The sequence below is a fragment of the Heterocephalus glaber genome, unplaced genomic scaffold (assembly GCF_053883595.1).
Source record: "Heterocephalus glaber isolate CG9 unplaced genomic scaffold, H.glaber_assembly_v1.0 deba00001600, whole genome shotgun sequence".
NCBI classification, from domain to species: Eukaryota; Metazoa; Chordata; class Mammalia; order Rodentia; family Bathyergidae; genus Heterocephalus; species Heterocephalus glaber.
The window spans coordinates 22,068,733-22,090,714 of record NW_028258372.1 but is presented as its reverse complement, the minus strand read 5'-3'; the positions used below and the strand labels follow the sequence as shown (position 1 = coordinate 22,090,714).

The following is a 21,982-nucleotide window of genomic DNA, read 5'->3' as shown; positions in this document are numbered from 1 at the left end:
AAAAAAGAAATAACCTAACATGTAAATTTGTAACTTCTCTTAAGAAATAACCTAATATGTAAATTAGCTAGATATTTAGAGATGGAATAATAAAGTGCAATGTGTATACTGAGTCCTATTTTTAAAAACTTTCTTAACTTCCTATTTCTTATCATTACAATTCTCATACTAATTGAAAACCTACAATATCTTTAACACTGTGAATGCAAAGTACTAACTCTTTGAACAGAGACCTACCTTAAAAGTACATTATTTTCCTTTGAAAGGCAACTTCCTTGATATTACATGTGTAGAATAATTAAATTTTTCCATCATCCTGACCTGGATAAGAGTTAAAGAGGTAGAAGGGGGAAAAAAATCTTCCTTCTTTAAATCTCAATCCTACATCATGCTTTTTTCCTCCCTAAATTTCAGTCTTTTAAAACATTAATAGTTTTGCTTTATTTTCCCTGGAGCATTCCCTATCTTGATTAAAGAATGGCTTATTCGAGGCAAACAGGATACAGGAGTAATAGTGCAGCTTCCAGGCAAGCTGTAAGTAGTGGCAGCATTTTCAAGAAATCTTGTACAGTGTGTAAGTTGCAGTTTAAACATGTAGTGCAGTTTTTTTATTACAATGGCATCACCAAAAGTAATTGTTAAATGAGAAATTCAATTCTTACCAAGTTTTCTTGGTTCCTGGCTGCTATCTTCTGCTCTTCTTCGGCCCCATTTTTCATGTATTTGACCTCTTCCACTGGTTTGATCCTATACTCATCTGAGTGCCAGAAAAAGAAAACACATCTTAAATTTTTTTTCCAAAATGGTAGGTAAGTTTCAGTTATAAGAGCCAAATAGCATAATTTGATAGAACCTTTCCCATAAGGCCTTTATATGTGGCTCACGTAGAACTGTCAGGGAGAAGCTTAACCCATACCTTGGATCCTTTTAGCAAGGTGTGCTCCTCTGTCTGCTCAACACCACAGATGGAGCTAATGAAGGTGTCCCTGCCTGGTTCTTTCTCAGTGAAAACAAGTTACTCTGTCTCTAAAGTCTACTTGGGATACATACACACAGGAACCCATCACATGATGGCCTATGAAGACGGTAAAGAATATTCTTATTTTCCCCCCAAGAGAATATTAGCTCAAAATGTTTGTGGCGGCAATTTTCAGAAGTAGGTACACGTTTTCATTTCTTCTTTTGGAAAAACAAAGTACTGTTTATGACTAAGGAGTTCTACTGATAAACAAATATATGTACTGCCAAAGCAAGCATGTGATAAACAAATAGGTATAAACAAATGGGAACTGAAAATTTTCTTTTTATGAGCCTTATGCTAAATTTGAGCATTCTACAATTATTGCATATATTTATGTCTTATATACATATATACTTTAACTCTCGGTAAAGTCACATTCATATCTAGTCATAACACCCACTAGATCTAATAAGTAAGTATATCTTTCAAGGCTGTAGAGTATAGAGAGTCATGGATGGAACCCAGACTTTCCAACAGCCAAAGAGAGGACATAAATCCCACTATTAATGTCCATTATTGGACAAACTCAGGAAAATTTGCAGCTAAAACACTTCTCCAGGAAGCGGTTTGGTGATGATGATGACATTTTCTTCAGATTCTTGTCAACAGGAAATGTCTTGGGCAGACTAAGTTCAAAAACTGGTGTGAAGCTGGGCAGGCTGGTGCCTGCCTATAATCCTGGCACTCTGTTGGCAGGAGGATTGCCATGAGTTCTAGGACAGCCTCGGCTACATAGATCAGCCTGAATGACATAGTCAGACTGTATCACAAAAAACAAAATAAAATAAAACAAAAAAGGCGTGAATTTGAGTCATCTTTAATTCAATTTGTGGGGGGAATGCAAAACAGTATGAAATTAGAAAAATTCATCAATCACCAATCTCATGATCACCCAGCATATGGTATGGGTAATGTCTAACTATGAAGGACAGCTATCTATCACTAAGAAAGTTCACATTTCATTTTAAGAAGTTTTAATTATTTTCTTGTTATCTATGATTAAATGGGGATAATGACTATATTCTTATAAATCTTCTAGTTTTAGTATATATCATACCACTTTCTAATGTAGTTTCAGGTTTCCTCACACTATCCCTTAATATTCTACTCGCTAAGATACTTGTTATAGTAACAGTTCTCCACATAATTATGATGTTCAAATGCTTCTCAAAATTATCATTTTATGAAGGTAATACATTTTCATATCTCTGCATAAGACTCCATGTTCAAAGCTAAGCCAATTATTTTTTCCAACTCATAATTCAAAGGTGGTATTAATTCTGCTTTTTTCTAAAAGAAAATTGAGAGACTGGTGTGAGATAACAGTAATAAGCCCCTTAGGAATTTGAAGTCCTAAATGTATTAAGTTAATCAATGTTTTCTGATCCACAATTACAACATAAAAAAATTCACAATTCAATTTGGTATTCAGAAGAGAAAAAATGAAAGTTAATATTATCAACAAATTTAATTAATTAAGGATTATTTACTCAGAAGCTGGAGAGTAATTATTAGTTAAAAAGACACAAATTATGCCTCCAATACAATTATACAGATATAAAAATAAAGATAAAAAATAAAAAATTAAGTTAGCCTCTTAACTTCAGTTTGGGACATTAATAGTTATAAATCATGGCTCAGTGAGATAATCACTAACATTTAATAACTAAACTTAATTGTGATCTGAGTTGCTCCTGGTGAATCTGATTATTTAAATATAAATAACATACATGTTATCTCTATTACATATAAGGTACGTATAAAGCTCGCATGTCATACATACATGGTATATAGATATATCACAATTTCAGTGGACTCTATGATTCTGTCTATAGGACCCAAACCCACACATGAAAGGATGGTGAAGAGCACACAATATTTTAGAGCCTGAGTGGAAGAATCTTTTTGAAAGGCTCAGATAGCCCTCTGCTCCCTGCATAGCAAGAGGCCTCTGCCCTCTAGAGAGGACCTAGCTTCCCTTACCTGCTGCCCTCTCCCATCCACCAAGCCACAGGCCGGTGTAGGTGCCCGTGAGTAGCCTGACAATAGTCTGTCTTCATGCTCTTATCTCTCCAGGGGACACAACTGAATTGAAAGTAGTAGACAAACTTTTAATAGTTTTCTGCAATAAAATGGAAAAGCTCCTGGCAACATGATTTTCAAAGCAGCATTATTCCAAACACAGGCTTTTTTTTTTCCAATCAAGACAGAATCACCACCAATTTAGAAAGCAGATAGGTTTTAACATGTCATTAACAACCCTGGTTGACTGGCCAAAGCAGGCAGTGTCTGAGGAACACAATTTGACTGCATACAAAGGAAGAAAAAACAAACAGCCAAGACTACAAAGCCAGATCTATCATTACTACTTATATAACACACTGCACAAAATCCATCATGGTATAAAACAAAAAAGCAAGTAAGACCCTTAGACAAGCCACAATTTGTATAAAGCAAATACTTAAAAACCTTCTGTCAAATGTCTCAAAGGCTGGTGCTGGGAATGAAGATGTCCATCTGGAGACAGGCAACTCGTCAACAAACGTGTCACACATTTCCATGGCAATACAGCCAGGAACAGCCCTTCTCAACAGGCTTCTTGAGGTAGAAGGCAGCATTTTGGGTTAGGACAGATTTCCTTTCCTGGAGGCGTAGAGGGGTTAATTTGGAACCTGAGGCCCCCTTTCCCAGAGCCCGTGCTCTAGGAATATATCATATTGGCACTTCCAATCAATGTCCTGGGAACAAACAATGTGCTATCTTGACTGAGATAGGGGAGAGACACAGGATCCATCTTCCTCTGGCTTCCTCACACCTGTCCACAGTTTTTCTTTTCTTCCTGTTGATCTTGTCAGGTGGCTTATTAAAATGCATGTCAGGAACAGTAGGCTGACTCCAGTTCCCTCCGTGTAAACAGTTGCAGGCAGTGCTAGTCAAAATAGATCTGGGGTAAAAATGATGCCTGAGTAATATTTTTAGCATTTTATCCTGAGATTACAGCAGAGAGGGGTTAGGATTAGTTGGTGGCTGTCACTGATCAAAAAAAGACTAGGTATGAAAGTGGCAAAGTAGATTCAGATTTTCACCATTTTGGAGAAAAACTCAAGGTCTGTCCATATCCTAGGGTAGCATTTACAGAGTTCTTCTGCCTCTTTTTCTCCTCCCAACTCTAAGGATTTACAGAGTTCTGCCTTTCTTTCTCTTGCACCATCTACTGGGTACAAGTGTTTAATGATCTGAGCATTATAAATGCATCCAGCTGCAGATGAAAACAACACTGAATTCCATCTCACTCCAGAAAGAATGGCTGCTATCAAGAAATCAACCAATAAAAAATGCTGGAGGGGCTGTGGGGTAAGAGGAACCCTGCTCCACTGTTGGTAGGAGTGTAGACTGGTGCAACCACTATGGAAATCATTGTGAAGATTCCTCAAAGGACTAGGATTGGAAGTTTCATTTGACCCTGGTATTCCCCTGCTGGGTATGTTCCCAAAAGAACTAAAAGCATCATACCACAGCGCACCCATGTTTATAGTGCAGTTTGTAATAGCTACATCTTGGAAACAGCCCAAAAGCCCATCAACTGACTTTCAGCCATTTGGAAGGGGAAATTTGGAAAAGTCAAAGATCTTCTCGGGAATTAAACTGCTGGTATTTTCTAACAATGAATGAACCTGAGAATAAATAAAAACACAACAAAAATTCCAACATTTGAATGGCTGATACTTCAAAGTGCTTAAGAAGAGATGATTTTCTTTCTAGCTTATCCCCAGGAAACCCATTTAACAGAGCTGAGCTATGTCCTTTAGACTATAACAACCCTGGTGCTAGGTCTTGGAAGAGGTAGTCTTGTGATCTAGGCAGAGAGAAAAAAGGAAAGGAAATATTCCTGTCTTTTCCTGGATGGACATCTTGCCCTGGGCCAGTATGGTCTTTGTGTCAAACAACTTCCTCATTTCAACTGGTCCTAAATCTCCATGTAACCACTCCTTCAGCCTCCTATGCATTCAGCAGCTTTCCTAGTTCTCCCCTTGCTGCTGCTGTCCAGTTCCACTGAGGCATATTTCCAAGTGTATTTCTCAAATACAGTTTCTCAGACTTTCTTTTTCCTAATCAAAAGATAACTCTTGCTAAATTAAGAATCTCTAATTGGTGCACTTGTAAAGGGATTCACATAAATGGGAAAAATTGAGGCTAGCCGTGAGAGCAGAAACTACAGGTACTTATGGTAAGAAAGTCACCTCTGGACAAGCCAGTCACACCCTGTTCTCTAGGATTCTGGGAGTTGCTGAGTTTCCTTGATCCAGTGGGATGTTACTTTTGATCAAATTTGGAAAATTTTCAGCTAATACACTTTTTTCTTTTCTCCTTCCCTCCTTTTTTCCCTTCCTCATTTCACACAGCTTGAAAATGGTACAGCTGGGATGAAAACCCAGGCAGTCTGACTTCAGAGCCCACATACTTAACCCATATATCATTGTGCTATGCTTTTCAACTTGTCTCTCCTATCAGCCTATCATCTCTCCTAATCTCCAAAATAATTTTATGTTTCTCATTTTTATAGCAATATGCAGTGACTAATATTTGTTGGCCATAAACGGAAGTCTAATTGCACAGTCATTAAAGAGCAGAGAATAGCAAAGGCTCTGATCACATCAGCACATTCAAGCCTGCTTCCTTTCTACTCAGCCCTCATCTAGAAAGCATCCACCTGTGCAGTCCCAGTGCCCATTACAGGCTGGGCAGTTCGGGGAAGTGAACAGAGGAGGCCAAGAGGCAGTGATCAAAGAAGACCAGTTGTTTTGAGGAGGCCCGTTCCTCGGCACACACAGATGGACCTCATTTCACTGGTACAGTTCACCAGGATGATTCTAACTTTGGAACAGTCTTAGGTAAAGTAGACACTCAGCTGAGGAAACTCATACACCGCTGTCAATTCTGAGTCAGGCAGTCTCTTAATGATAATTACAGTACTCTGACCTCTCTTGTAGAAAGTGATTTGGTCCATTCCAGTGTAATAATTATTATTAAGTAATATCTAGGATAATTATAAACTGCTTAGTCTTAATGTTTTGAATGTTTCTAAAACAAGGCTTTGACACATTTAATATAAAATATCGGTTCTTTCCAGAATTTGTTTCAAATTAATCTAATAAAGGAAAATAATATGAAGATAAGAGCATTTGACTCATTGCTAGTAATCAAAAAACATGAGTTGTTCAGAAATATCAAGCATGAAAATTATGTTTTTAGATTTTACATTTGTGGAGACTGAACATGAGAAGTATCTGAGCATTTGATTTCTACTAGAGGAAGTTAAAAAATTGTACATATTTGTATTTATCCTCCTTTATGATAACTCACAACCTAAATATGTTAATGTCACTAAGACAGCAATTTTCATATACCTTTTGTATCCTCATTCACTAAGGAAAACTAATGCCTCTCTACATTTAAATCAGAGATAAAATGCCTCGTAGTGGTGTTTACTATTGCCTTAGTGGTTGCTATGTCTTGAATGATGGTGTACCCTTCATAATTGAGATGGAATTTAATTCCCATGGTAGTGGTTTTAAGAGGTGGGGTCTTTGTGTAGATTAAGTCATGAGGGTTCTGCTCTTGTGATGGAATTGATGCCCTTATAAAAAGGGCTTATAGAATGAGTGTATCTCTTTTATCCCTTCCACCCTGGCCTTCTGCCATGTTAGGATGCAGCAAGAATACAGGGGTCAATGCCAGTACTTTGATCTTGAACTTCCCAGTCTCTAGAACTACGAGAAATAAATTTCTGTTGTTTATGATTTACTAAATCTAGGCTATTTTGTTAAAGCAACAGAAAAGGACTACGACAGTGTGGCAAGAACCATTTCAGTGCACTCTCACTAAAAAAGTTTATTATCCTTTTTAAAAATATACAATGAATTGAAGGGTACAAAAGGTATATCTAATTTTTGTTTTAGTTTGACCTTTTAAAATTTACTAGTGATATAACTTTTCCTGTGTGTTGATCATGCTTCTTTCATGGCAAAAATGTCTCTTCATATCCTTTGTCCTTCATTTCTTCATGGAATTTTTCTTATCAATTGCTATGAGCTCTCTGTAAATTATACCACTTTATGGATACCTGTCTGGCCCAGAGGGTTCTGAGCAAATATATCTCTTGATTTTACTTAACACAGGAGGAATTTGTTTTCTGTCCTTGAGTCAAGTGCTGGGCTGTCTCCTGCTGTCCTTTTTTAATTCCTTCCTTAATTCAACAGTTCGGATGGACAGTCTACTATATGCTTAGTACAATGACATGCTCAGTCCTGGGGTTAAATCTAGGAAAAGGAAGCAGTCCTATCCTAAAGAGCTCACAGCCAGCAGGGGAAGACAAAAGAAGCAAGTAGAATACAGAGTATTTATAGCTATGAGAAGCACATGAGTAGAGTGGTGGCTACAGGAGCAGGAAGGAGGGACCTTTAGCCAAGGTCAAGGCAAGTCTGGAATGCTGAGGTGACATTTCTCAGAAGAGTCCTGAAGAACACTGCTGCATGTGGGCAGGAGCAGTCTAGGCAAGTGAGTTCAGAGGCCAGAGAGCTGCTGGTAATCTGTGTGGCAGATGCATGATTCCAGGGTAGAGAGGGAGGTATCAAGAGGATAGGCTGATGGGGCCAATCCTTTGATGCAAGTCCAATAAAGTCAGGGTCTGTTCCATAGGTCATAGGTGATATGTTCTCACACCCTATTCTTATTCTTTCTCTCTCTCTTTTTCTCTCCCTCTCCCTCTCCCTTTCTTTCTCCTTCCCCTACCTTTCTGTCAGGACCTTTGCACTGAGCTATATTCCCAGCCCCCTTTCAGTTTTTATCTTGAGTCGGGATCTTGCTAAAATAGCCAGCCTGTGCTCAAACTTTCAATCCTCCTGCCTCAGCTTCCCAGACTATGGGTGTGCACTACCAAGTCCAGCTCCCTGCCTATTCATAAGACCCACACACTGAAGCCCTGAGTGCAGGCTAAGGCTCAGTCCTCAGTGCTGCCCTCACTATTGCTTCTGTCGAGCGTAGCCTGGCCTCAGGATGGTGTGGTCTCTTAGCATTCTGATAGCTTCATCCCTGTCTGTGAGAGAAATAAATGAGAAGTCCCCTCAGCTACAAGAAGGAGGCTTGGGTTCCACAGGAAGGATCACAAATGATGAATCCTCTCACTACAGCACCTTTAATAATTAAATTGGACCCGCAGGCCTCGTCCTGAATCACCTCAGAGGCTGGACAACACATTTCCTTCATTCATTTGGGGTTCATTATTTAGTGACCAAAGAACTATTACCTGGTCATTAAGGGCCGCAGAACATTCATCATCTGACAAGTTCTGACAAATGACACAACCAGACCCAGATCCATTCTGGATTCCTTCAGGGAAGTGCACCGTCGGCCAAGGTTTCATAAAATGAAGCTCAATTTCTGTCCTACACAGTAATAATTCTCTTAAGAAACAGAATAGGGAGGGGCTGGGTATGTGCAAGGACTGGGTTCAATCCCCAGCACTACCAAAAAACATCTGAAGAAGAACAGAAACAGAATGCGGCTGAGGATTCAGACCGATGGGGGAAGGGGCAAATCTGACTGTCAGGACAGTGAATTATCTGATTCCTCAAGAGCCTGCTCTGGTCTAGCTCTCCTAGTGGAGCTAGTTCTTTACCCAGCACATAAGTGCTGGACTCTTGAAAAGTCTGAGGTCAGTTAAGTCTTCTGCTATTTTTAGCAGGTATTCTGTTCCCCTTGATACCACTCCGGATCAAAGCCTGTTCAGGCATCTGTCTTCTCCCCTGTGTTGATTTAATCCTCCCATCAGCCCCACAAATCCTGCATAATAACTTCTCATTCCAGCTGCAGAAGGGTGGGTCCCCAGTGTGCTGGTTAGGCAGCAGAGCTGGGTTCAAGCCCCGGCTGCTTTGAGTGTAGAGCCAGGCTCTTAACTACCGTATCAGTTTTTTTTAAACCACAAAGCATATGAAATAGTTTCTTTAAGGGATAATACAGTCATAACATATAAATGATTTCCAAGAAGATCTGGACAAATTTTATAATCCACAAAGATATGAATACAAGTTATAAGTGCATCTAAAATACATAGACAGTATCAGAAAAACTGTCTGTTCAGGACTCTGGAGCCTTAATCAGTGGAAGAATACTGTCATACTCCCCAAATCAGGGGTTCATATGACAACACAAGTAAATGTTTTAAGTCTTTCATTAAAGTGGCAATTTTACTACCACTGCATCTAATAGAAGAAAACTTCAAGTTTTCTCCAATATACAGTAATTATTGCAATGATTTACAAAAGCTTGTTATTTTAAAAGGTAAGTTTGTTTTAAGGTCTGCTGCTATACAATTTCAACTATGATATGTGTTCTGAGCATTAAGACCAAGCAATAAAATCAATCACTGAGGTAAAGAGGAAGAGGAGTAAGAAGAAGAGAAATGAGTGCTATCATTTACAGAGCCCTTTTAATGCTCTGGGTCCAGTTTTGAAAGCCTGGCATATAGCAACCCATTGATGCTCACAACAGCTCTATGAATGAAGTAGGAAGCGCTAGCGTTTCCATCACAGAGAGAGGGAAACTAAAGCAAAGAGCGTCCACTCTTCTGGCTGCACATTTATGGAGCAGTGGGCCTGGCCAGGCCTTGAACCCAGGCAGACTGATACAGGGTCCAGGTACTTGTCAGGTTCCCCACAAATGTGCAGTAAAGTGAAATTTTGATTTAAAAAAATCTTTTTGATTTTTCCTTTACAAAACCTGAAGGAATGGTACATTTCACAAGATACATCCTTTCCCCAAAGGTTCAGATACACCTTTTCAGATCAGGCATTTAAAACACACATGTACACACACACACACACACACACACACACACACACACACAAAGGTTGAGCATCCTTTATCTGAAAATCTGAAATTCAAAATGCTCCAAAATCCAAAACTTTTAAGTACCAACCTGATGCCACAAGGGGAAAATTCCACACCATGAAACATTGTTTCATTCACAAAACTGTAAAAGTATCTCATAAAAATACCTTCAGGCTATTTGTATAATGCCTATCTGAAAGATAAATGAAGCTCATGTCTAGATTTGGGTCCCGTTCTCAAGATATCTCATTATGTATATGCATATATTCTAAAATAGAAAAAAACCAAATCAGAAAACCTTCCGTTTTCATGCAGAATAAGGGAGACTTCAGTGTCAGGGTGTGTACACGTTAGACTTTATATATTTAAATATATTAATTATATATATTATTAATCTAAAATAAATGCAGTGATCTTTCATAGGGCAAACTACAGAGCAATAATAAACATGAAAAGATACTAACACGGTATCTCACAGGCACTCCTTCAATATAAAATTGATAAAACTCCACCATCATGAGGAGGGCCTGAAACAAGAGTCCCTTTCCAGGACTGGCAAAGCATTTCTGCCGATTCATCTGTCGCACCGCCCTCTGTAGCTCTGTCACGAACTTACAGGACGGCTGGTTAGGGTTAGGAAATTTCATGATCATTCCAGAAAGCCATCCTATCAGTGCAGCTGCCTTCCTAACACATAACTATTTGAGGAAAGGTGTGCGTGCGTGCAGCATATCCTAATGATCTTAATGTCCATCTGACTTAATTCCCTTAATTGGGTTCTGACTGAAGTAAATTTCTGGTAAAGAAGTCTCCGGGATAATGGCCACAACAGAGAGAGCGGCAGGCACGGCCCCTCCCCCAAGCCCCCCCAGAGGAGCAGGCCAGATGGGCCGGGGCGCTTTTGTGATGCAGATTAGGCCGGGGTGAGGAGGTTAGTGAGAGAACCGCAGCTTCGCACCGACTCCGGGGAGAGTAGAGCTAATGAGACGAAAACAGCTTGCAAGAAGATGGAAACCCCAAGGAGGCTGGGCTGGCGGGAAAGTTGCAGAAGATTATAGAGAGGAGGGAGATTTTTGAGGTAGTCAAAAGAAAGGAACACAAAAAGCCACAAGAATGGCAGAGGGCTATAGATTCATGGAGGAGCAGATTTCACAGCGTTGTGCTGTGGTTCATGAATGAGATGCCTCTTTGAGATCTTTGCGATTAGTCAGTAAAAACGTAAATAGCTTTTCAATGATATCTGGTGTCTCTTTCAGCTCGTCGCTGGACTGAAGCTGGCTTTATCTGGGTTGCACAACTGCTAGAAAGATTTCAGTGGCAGCAAAATCATTAACAAGAGTAGGAGGGAAATGGATGGAGTCATTTTCAGCTTAAGCAATTCCCTGGTATAAGCACTGCCGTTGAATTTTAAAATGGAAAACCACATCTGAAATATACTTTGTGGTAAAATCGCAGTTTCTATACTTATGAGAAACATTCACGACTTGCCTTCCACCACAGATCTGAAGAATGCAAGCCGCTGGAACACTGGTGGTGGCTCAGTTCCACTCTCCTTCCCTGTGACAAATGTCTTCTCACAAAAGCTCCATTCCCATAAAACAAAAATCATTTCCAGGTGATATGAATTGCCAAGTTATCCCCTGCACCCAACCCCCGGGACTAAAGTGTGTTCCAACTGCCTTGGAGAAGAGCTCTTTAGGAATAATGTGTCTGGGGAAGAAGGGAAGCGCCAGCGCGGTAAGAACACACTTAATTCCACAACCCCCTAGGACTGAATGAGTCTATTTTACTAACGAATTCTGCTCTGTTTGTTTGTAGAAGACGGTAGCTGTTCTAGGTGCTTCTCTTGGGGAGAGGGGATGAGGATTCATTCATAAGGGCATCTGAGCAGTTCAATTAAATTCAAATCAAGTGTGGAGATGCAGTTTCTAGGTAGATTCTGTACAGAGCCGAGGATGCAGAGCTGATGGAGATGTGATCCTCAATGACCCTCATCATCATCTATTTTTGTGTGTATGTGTGAAAGTAAAAGTTTTTACTTTGATTGATTTCTTGAGGTAGATTTCAATATAGTGCTAGCTTTTAATGGCAAGAAATTGGTTCCTCTGAAAATCCATAATGCTACAAAGAGCTAGGTTTTCTCAGAAGTAGGTAAACAGCTGGAAAGAGAAAGCACACATTTCTAGTAGCAAGGCAACTTGAACTACATAGAACTCATAGGTCTATGTAGATCAGGCTGGCCTTGAACTCACTGTGTAGCCCAGGCTGACCTCAAACGAGTTGATCTTCCTGATTACAGGTATGCACCACCATACTCAGCTACTCCTTCATTTTTCTGTGTTCCTGCCACTACCACCATCACCACCTTCTAGCATCTTATAGCACCTCTGCAGTGTGGATGCTCAGCAAAAGACACTCTGTGGCCAGTAGAATCCTACAGAAGAAAAACAAATCACCGGTATTAAGAGGTAGTAAAGGTATAAACTTCTTTTAAGGTACATTCAACTTCTTGTAGCAAGTTGATCTTTGGAGAGTGTGATTTGCCTCCACAGATGAAGCGGAGAAGCTGACCAAAGGTGGATTTGTCCAGTGGCCAAATGGAAGGGGCAGGAAAGGGAACAGGTAATAGAAGGGTGATTAGAATGGGGCTTAGAAAGCTAAGGCCAGGCCACCCGTAGAGCATCCAGGAGATGCAAATGAGTTACCCCTAGGCCCTCCTCAGTTAAGAGAGGTGCTGAGGTCCTAGAACAGGGAGGATTTCAAGGCTGAAATCAGCAGGAGGTTGACTTGTTTCATAGGGGGCAAAAGCCTCCAGTGGTGATATTGGCTGTTGCAAGAAACTGACACGGTGGGGATGTAAAAGATAGTGAGCCTGATGTTCTTGTGCTTCTGGTCTGACAGATATCTCACCATACATTTGCTGCCATGGCCTCCAGACTTCAAGTGCCATTCCATCAGGTCCTGAGGGGGTAGTGGGGAGCCAAATTCACCCACTGTATGGTGGTAGTGGCAGGAGCACAGAAAAACGAAGGGGTAGCTGGGTATGGTGGTGCACACCTGTAATCAGGAAGATCACCTCGTTTGAGGTCAGCCTGGGCTACACAGTGAGTTCAAGGCCAGCCTGAACTATATAGACCCTGTCTTAACACAAACAGAAAAATGAATGTGCATATTGCCCTTTCTTCTTTTTTTAAAAAAGGTAATAGTGCAAACTGGAAAGGAGATTCAGAGTGGGAAATTTCCTCCTCTTCACTGGCAGCGGTGGTATGGCAGCCCGGAAGCCTCCTCCTGGGAGCTGCAAATGGCTCACCTCCTCTGTGCTCTTCTGCTTCTATCTTGTATCATAAAAACCAGTTGTTTTCCTTTCATTCAACCTGAATGTGAAAAGGGGTTTTCAGGCATGACTTTTAGCACATTGGTTGAAGGTCAGGCGTACCTGAGAAGCACAATTCTGGTTTCATCTCCTTTCCCATAATTGTTATTTTTTTCCCCTTCACATGCCACTGTTTCTTCTTATACCTGCATGCCTTCTTGTTCCTCATGGGATTCCGGACTCCACTTTCCTTTGTCTCTGACCTGCTCTGAGCTGCGGTCCCTCTTGTCATCCTCTTCACCTCAGATAGCCTCAGTACCTCCTCCCCTAAGAGCAGTGACACCCTCTCTCCCAGAGGAGAGAATGATACACAGATAAACAGAGCTTTCTGTGGAGGCAGAACAGACCCCCCAGGAAATTTCTACACAACAGAATGAGCCAATGTGAGGACAGAATTTCAGATATAGAAGATAAGATTGCAATTAGTGATGAGGAAAAGAAAAATTTCTTTAAAATTGTAAGGGACCACAAGAAATCAATCCAGCAGCTGCTAGACAATGCAAAGAAGAAGAATATAAGACTGATTGAAGTCAATGAAGAAATGGGAGAGTGCAGATGACATAAAAAAACTGTTCACAGAAATGATGGCAGAAAACTTTCCAAGCAAGGGAAAAGAACCTGACATACAGATAAGTGAGGCATATAGGACTCCAACTAGCCTTGATAAAAAAAAAAAATCTACACATAGGCATATAATAGTCAAGATTCCAGAACCCCAACAGAAGAACAAAATTCTACAAGCAGTTAGAGAAAAGAAACAAATCACATACAGAGGAAAGGCCATCAGAATCACAGCAGACTTCTCATTGCAAACACTCAAAGCAAGAAGAGCTTGGAGTGATGTATTTCAAGCCCTACAGGAAAACAGCTTCCAACTCAGATTGATGTACCCTGAGAAATTATCTTTCAAAATTGATGGAGAAATAAGATACTTTCATGACAAAGAGCACCTTAAGAACTTCATGAATACCAACCTAGCACTCCAAAGAATTTTAGACAATATCCTAGGAAAAGACAATTAGGATCACAACCCCAGGAAGCCCAGCAGAATGAATCCATCAGGCACAACAAATTAAACACAAAGGGAGAGAATCCAACAAAAAGAAAAAGTCATGACAGCGACAAGTCAATACATATCAGTTATAACCATCAATGTTAATGGTCTCAATTCACCAATCAAAAGAAACAGACTGGCAGAATGGGTCAAGAAACAAGATCCAACAATATGCTGCATACAAGAAACACACTTAATTCAAAAAGAAATTCACAGACTGAAAGTTAAAGGGTGACAAACAGTACTCCATGAGACAGGAACCCAAAAAAAAGTAGGAGTCTCTATCCTCTTTGTAGATCAAGTGGATTTCAGACCAAAATATGAAACACTTCTGGCCCCAAGAATTTCAGATAAAGGACAGTCAACTTGTATGCACAAATCTGTTGTGAGCATGTGCTTTCATTCCTCTTAAGTAAAAAGTTAAGAACAGAACTTGGTTCTTAACAGTAATACAAGAAATTTCTATATTGTTTTCCAAAATGGTTTTATCATTTTACTTTCACATTAGCAGTATTAGAAAGTTCTAACTGGTTCACACCTAGGCTGACATTTTTTCTTGTAAAACTTTTAACTTAATCTCCCTAATGAGTATATAGTATGATCTTGTTATTGTACTGATTTAGTATTTTTCTGATTCTAGTGTTGCACACCTTTCCTTGTACTGGCTAGTTATCATCTTCTTGGGTCTACTTTTTAATTGGGTTGTCTATTAATGAGCTGTAAGAGCTCTTTATATATTCTGTTCATAGGCTGTATGTATTATATATATGTTCTGGTTAAGGACTACTTTTCATTTTCTTTTATTTTTATTTTTTTATTTTTTGGTACTGGGGATCAAACTCAGGACCTTGCAGACAGGTGACAGAAGCACTGAGCTACATCCCCAGCCCTACTTTTCATTTTCTTAATGATGTCACTTAAAATTCTAAATTTTGATGGAATCTCATTTATCATTTTTTTTTCTTTTATACATAATGTTTTTTGTATCCTAGGAAATTCTTGCCTACCTTAAATTCATGAATATTTTCCCTTATAATTTCTTCTTAAAGTTTTATAGTTTTAGTCTTTCATATTTAGGTTCATAGATCCTTTCAAGTTATTTTTATATATGGAAAAAAAGGGTTGAGGTTAATTGTTTTCATATGGATACCAGGTGTTCTAGTACCATTTGTTGAAAATCGTATCTTTTCCTCTGCTCTTGGAGTTGAGTTTATGTTCTATAAAATGTTAATGTTAAATAATCTTTCAAACTGCAGTGGACCATATATGTGTAGTTCCATTTCTAGATTCTCTGTTTTATTCCATAGATCTGTATGTCTTACCTTACACCAACACTGCCTTGATTACTGTAGCTTTAGAAGAAATCCTAAAAGTAGGTAGTAAATGTCTTCCAACATTGTTATTCTTTTTTCTTTTTACTTTTCTAGGTCCATTGTACTCCTACATAACTTTTAGATTTCAATATCCAATTCTTCATTTATAGCAAGTATACACAGACCTGAATTTTTATATATACCTTGTGTTTTCTAATCCTGATAAATTCAAATACAAGTTCTAGGGGCTCCTAAAGATTTCTTAGTATTTTCTCTGTAGATGATCATTTCATCTACATATTAAGATTTTACTTTTACCTTGCCAATCATATGCTAATTGTTTCTTTCTGTTGCCAGACTATTTTGGTTTGGGCCTATGTTTCAAAGTTTAATGGACAGATGAAGAGCAGGCATATCTGCCCTTGTTTCCCACCTTAGGGAGAAAGCACTGTATCATTCATATATGGTGTTTTTGCTGGAAGTATAGAGTACATGTCTTTAATCTGTTGAGAAGGTTTTGTTCTACTTCTAGTCTCCTGATAGCTTTTACCATGAACAGCTGTAGAATTTAGTTCAATACTTTTTCTGCAACTACTGACACGATCATATGGCTTTTTCCTTTCCTCTGTTAAAACGATGACTTATGAGGGTGGATCTTCCAATGCTGAAGCAACACTGCCATCCCTATAATAAAACCACTTTCTATATACTGCCAGATCTGACTTCTAATAGTTTGTTTTGTTAAACAAATTTCTATCTATGTTCATACTTTTTTCTTCTATTATCTTTATACAGCTTTAGGATTAGCACAATGTTGATTTCCTAAAATGAGGGGAGAAGTGTTCCTTCTTTTTCCTGCTTTAAATGTTTGATACAGTTCACCCGTTAAAATGTATATCAGCCTGTTGTTGTCATATAGGCAGGTTTTCAAGCCAGGAATATACTTTCTTTAATAGGTGGTATTCAAATTTTATATTTCCTCCAGAATTAGTTTCATTAAGTTGTCTTCCAAGGTACTTCTTAGAAGTTGTCAAATTTATTTCAAAAAAGATTTTTGTAATATGCTTTCTATATCCTTTTAAATTCCATAAAATCTGTGGTAATGTACTCTAAATTTTGATATTGTAATAAAAATATATAATTGATATTGTGTAATAGGAAGAAAAGGTTTAAAGGAGATGGGGAAGTGGGAGGAGAAAGAAGGGAAAAGAAAAAATATGAGAAAATAAAACAAATGGAAACAAAGTCTTTGCAAATAGGGAAGGGTGGAGGGGGTGTAGGGAGGGCAGGGGAAGGGGAAAAAAATAAGAACCAAGATACTCATGTAAAGGTACAAGATCCCAATGATGAATGTAACTGTATTTTATACCTAAAATGTACCAATAAACTTAATGGAAAAAAAAAAAGATAGAAGCAGAATAGCTTCTATCCCAAGAGATCCTAGAGACCAGGAGTGACTGCTTGGGTCAGTGACTCCCTGTACCTATGGAAAGCTGAGCCTTGGACAAAGAAGTAAGAGCATCACAGTTAATGTTGCTCTTTATGTCCCAGCTAACATTACACAAATCTGCCTCAAGAAGGTTAAAAAAAAATGTCAAGACAGAAACTAATGTAGCCATTAATACAGAGATGTATTAATCCTGTTAATCCTTCATTCCATCCACATGAAGTCTTTACTTCATGCCATGCTGCTGAGACTCAGAAGGTGCTACTGCTGCAGAACATAAAGGCCTCACATTCTACAAACCACTAAGGAGGAGCTTCTGTTGGTACAAACTTCCCCCTGCTGCTCACATCCCTGAGTGAGAAAGCTACAGATCAGATGTGCTCTGATGTAGCCCATCCTTAATCCTTTTCCAAATAAATCCAGACTCCACTCCTCTCAGTCTGCACTGACACCTTAGTCCAGACTCTCACTGTCATTGGTCAGGAGCACTGAACCAGCCTCCAACTGTCCACCTGCTTCCACTACTGACTCCTACACTTTATTTCCTACATAAAAGGTACAGTAATCTTTTTAAAGTTTTATGTTTGATTGACACATAATAATTAAACACAGTAGGGTACTATGTGATGTTTTGATACAAGTATACTTTATGTAACCATCACATCAGAGTAGTTAGCATTTCCACCACTTTAAACTCAATTTCTTTGCGGTAAGAATATTCAGATTTCTCTCGTCTAACTATTTTAGAATATACACAACATTACTGCTCACTATAGTCACCCTGCTGTGCACTAGATCGCCAGATCTTATTTCCCTGTCTGACTACAACGCTGCACCTGTTGACCAATCTCTTCCCATCCAGAGTAATTCTTTAAATTGAAAGCCTAAGTCAGACTTCGTGCATTTGAAACCTTCTCCTGACTGCTTCTATTACATTTAGATAGAATCCCGATTCTCTGCCTTCACTATGGGGCTGCAGCTGCCTCCCTGGGTTTATCACCCATTCCCCTCCAGGCACAAGGGCCTCAAGCTTCCTCCTTAGAATGTACCAGCCAGCTCCCTCTCAGCAATCTGCCCCCCTTGTTCCTTTGCCTGAAACACTCTACTCCCAGTGTTCTCATGGTTTGTTCCCTTCCTTCAGGTCTCTGTGCAAAGGTCAACTCCTCAGACGTTTTCTGACCAATGAATCTAAAATAGTCACCCTCTGCTCTCTTTCTATTCTCATCCCCTATGTCCTTATGTCCTTATCCCTGTCTGATCATGTATGTCTGTCTCCATTAAGCTTCCCTGGCTTAACTCCCAGCATGTAAGCAAAATGGGGCAGTCACTGTCCCATTATATGCCATATCCTCTAATAAAACCCACTTTATGGTATTTGTTCAATAAATATTTCTTAAAATAATAATTGTGGTTTTCAGAGTCCCATCACAACTGAAAACATAGTGGTTTTCTTTTAAAACTTGGCAATTTAACAGGTGCATCAAGAGAAAGCAGGCAAGCCTTTCTCAAGACTCAAAATCTTAAACATTTGTAAGTAAAAAGGTGTTTTTTGAGTGAAAGAAGGCAATGAGAACTAAAAGATTAATGAAAAATATTGTGCTACATGGCTGACACAAAAAATACAAAAACACTTGGTACAACATTAAAAATCTTACTTCATACATAATTCAGCCATTTCTTCTGTGGTTACAGATCAAAATCAGCAGTGAGATTTACACAGTGAAATGAGGCTATCTGTAGCTGGAAGGGAATTCAAATGCAATTTAGCTTGTCTTGAATATAATTTTCAAATGAAACATGGTCTAAATAGAGATTTGTATCTGTGTGGCTTTGCTTTGCAACTTAAAGAAATTTCCTAGTTTCAGAGATGTGCTACTTTAACACTATGATTTTTTAACTTCACCCTTAATCTGGTACTTTCCATTTTAATAGCCATCCATATAAGCTTTTGAAAAGAGATTTTAGATGAAACTTTAAATATCCATATCCTCTATAACTTCAAACATGGACTATCAAGAAAGAAGTGAACTGCAAACATTGTGTTCCTCACAACCTCAATCCCTCCACCAGCCCCTTCCCCAGCTATGGTCCTTCCACCTAAACTTTTATTAGGCAAAATTTTAAAAGCTAACAAGGCTGGTAAGTTGGTACATGCCTGTAATTCCAAGTTCCTGGGAGGTGGAAGCAGGAGAATCACAACTTTGAGGCCAGCATGGACAACCTAGCAAGACTCTGTCTCAAAATAAAATATAAAAAGGGCTGGGGGTGTAACTGGTTAGAGTGCTTACCTAACATGCACAAAGTCAACTCCTGTGCAAAGGAGTTCAATTCCCTGTACTTAAAAAAAAAAAATGTCAAAGACAATTTTTATTCATGGTTTAAGCATTAGTTATATGTTAGCAGAATATCATAGATATATATAATATTTTATATTCATAGTCATGGAACTATTATCTCTAATATCTTTTAGAATTTCATAAGTTTTGGCATTCTCTTGCCCTTTTATAGTCTTCCTAGGTCAACACAGTATAGCTACATTATGTTAATAAAAAATATTGTGCGACTATTCACAATAGTCAAGATATGGACTCAACCTAGGTGCCTGTCAACAGATAAATGGTTAAAGAAAGTATGGTATATACATAATGGCGCCTTAAGGAAGCATGAAATCATCTGCAGGAAAACAGATGGAACTGGAGGACACCATGTTAAGTAAAACAAGCAGAAGGGGGACCATTAGCAAATGGGGAAGGGACTCCAATGGGGAGAGAGAAGAGAGCAAGAGGGGACAGACAGGAGCGTGGGCATGATCGAGCCACAATACATGCATGTACAGATATGTCACAAACTCATTAATTTATATAATATGTGTTAATAAGTTAAAAAGTTAATAAGCAAATTATATTGAGAACAACCAGCTTATAGTACAGTAATTCTTGAGAAAGTCAGAAACCTAGGAAATTTAAACATTCTCTTTTTGTCTAGATTTTAAAACTGTCTTTGATTGTACATTTCATCATCCCTTTAAAATAACAGAATCAATTTATCTTACCCCTTCTAACACAAAGTTTAAAATAGCAAGTTAACAACTTGAATCTTTCACTGCCTAGTAATACACACCAATTCAAGTGTCACTGGATGAAAGATAAATAGAAAACCAGTCATCAAAGTGAAGCAGGGATAGGATCCAGCACATATCAAGTTCATGTACTTTGGAAGCTAAAGAACATATTAGTGAAGGGCTGGGGATTTAGCTCAGTGGTTCCTCTGCCTGCCTCACAAGTGCAAGGATCTGAGCGCAAGGATCTGAGTTCGATCCCCGATACCAAAAAAAAAAAAGAACATATTGGTGATACTTTAAAGGAAAACATTACATTGCAAAGCAATCAACACCTTGGTCAACTTTGGACCCTAAAGCTAATAGCTAAAAGCTATCATCACCATTTTTCTAAAACCATTCCTCAAAACAATATCATACATAATCTTTTCAAGGGTCTCCTGACCAGAGAGAATCTGAGACCACAGGTCAGTGAACTGTCCACAGACTGAGAGAAGGTAAAGTTGAATCTTTTTTTTCTCTTTTGGAGTACAGGGCCTCATGCATACTAAGCAAGTGCTCTAGTCCTAAGCTATACACTCCATGCCCCAAACTAAACTTTTGAACATTAGCATTCAACACTCCCATGACAATCACCTAGTTTAGTGCTCACTCTCAAGACAGAGAGATTAAAACTCACAGAGGTGCCCTGAAGCACTGCTACTTGGTGGAGAATCCAAACACAGACCTTCAACCAAGTAGCGAAGAGCTCCTCTACAAGATGGACTCTTTAGGCTACAGCCATCTGTTCTGATGCGTGTTTTAATAAAACTCACAACACCTAGCCCACAGAGCTCCAAAAGAGCAGTTGCTTCTGCAAAGATGAACTCATAGTAAAACATTTAAGAAAAACTAAGAAACTGAAACTCAAGTCCCAGAGGATGAGAATGGCTCAATTTCAAGTTACTAATTTGTCAATCCCCCAGATCATGCCTCTGCTTTCTCCTTTTCCTGGGAGACCTTGTGCTTTGAAATGAAGAGCAAGATAAAGCCCATCAGCTAAAAATAAATGGAAGACAGGGAATTATACCATAGTTACTTCCTATCTTTTAATCTGTTCTCAGATCTTAAGCAACCTATTTCGGACAGGTTTGAAAATAGGCAAAATGAAACCACACTGTTCAACCAATGTACTGCACATAAGTAAAGCTAGCTTCTTCTGCAGAAGCCCAAGAAACAGAACCACTGTCATCCTACAATTTCTGGATTGAGGTTAGCTCTGAGACCCAAGGACCAGGGAAAATACTATCAGCAACCATTCCTAATGGTTACTTCCAAAAGCAAGAGGAAGTACTAGGCACACTATCTACAGTGGAAACAGGAAATTTTTTAAAGAAGAGCTTTTTCTTAACAAATTAGTCTCAACTCTACTGTGTTTTATAACTATAAGATAATGACTTTAAGCTAAGAAAGGACTTATAGATAAAGGGGCAAGACAGTGGTTACATACACAAATTTGGGGACCAACTGGTAGAATCCTCATCTGTAAAGCTAAAACCTAATGTGCTATGAGGATTAAATGAAGTAATGAATAATAAAACATTTAAAATAGTGCCTAGCACATAAAAAGTACTAAGAAAACAAATGTTTTTCTAAAGTTTCTCTAGTCATTCTCTCATGAACAGTACATGTTCATCTTTACAAAAGTAAAATTCATTGTATTATTTTCAAAAGAAATTTATGAAATTAAAAAACACATTCTTAGCCAGTTGTGGTGGTACTTGCCTGTAATCCAAGCACTCAGGAGGCTGAGGCAGGAGGACCGCTGTAAATTCGAGGCTAGCCTAG

General features: G+C 38.8%; 1 protein-coding gene and 1 pseudogene across 4 annotated transcripts in view; both read right to left on the bottom strand.

Annotated features, from left to right (window-relative positions):
* The window catches only part of CUNH1orf21 (chromosome unknown C1orf21 homolog), a 246,604-nt gene that overhangs the window by 107,261 nt on the left and 117,361 nt on the right, over positions 1-21,982 (bottom strand). For all 3 annotated transcript variants that reach the window (XM_021242933.2, XM_004862797.4, XM_087194431.1), the window contains one exon: positions 663-757. In XM_021242933.2, the coding sequence (XP_021098592.1) occupies positions 663-757 (95 nt within the window). The remainder of the gene's footprint in view (positions 1-662; positions 758-21,982) is intronic.
* LOC147823136 (N-acylneuraminate-9-phosphatase pseudogene) overlaps positions 12,351-21,982 on the bottom strand; it is a 29,008-nt pseudogene continuing 19,376 nt past the window's right edge. The window contains exon 1 of the transcript XR_015444581.1: positions 12,351-21,982. This exon is cut by the window's right edge and continues 19,376 nt beyond it. The product of XR_015444581.1 is annotated as an N-acylneuraminate-9-phosphatase pseudogene (transcript).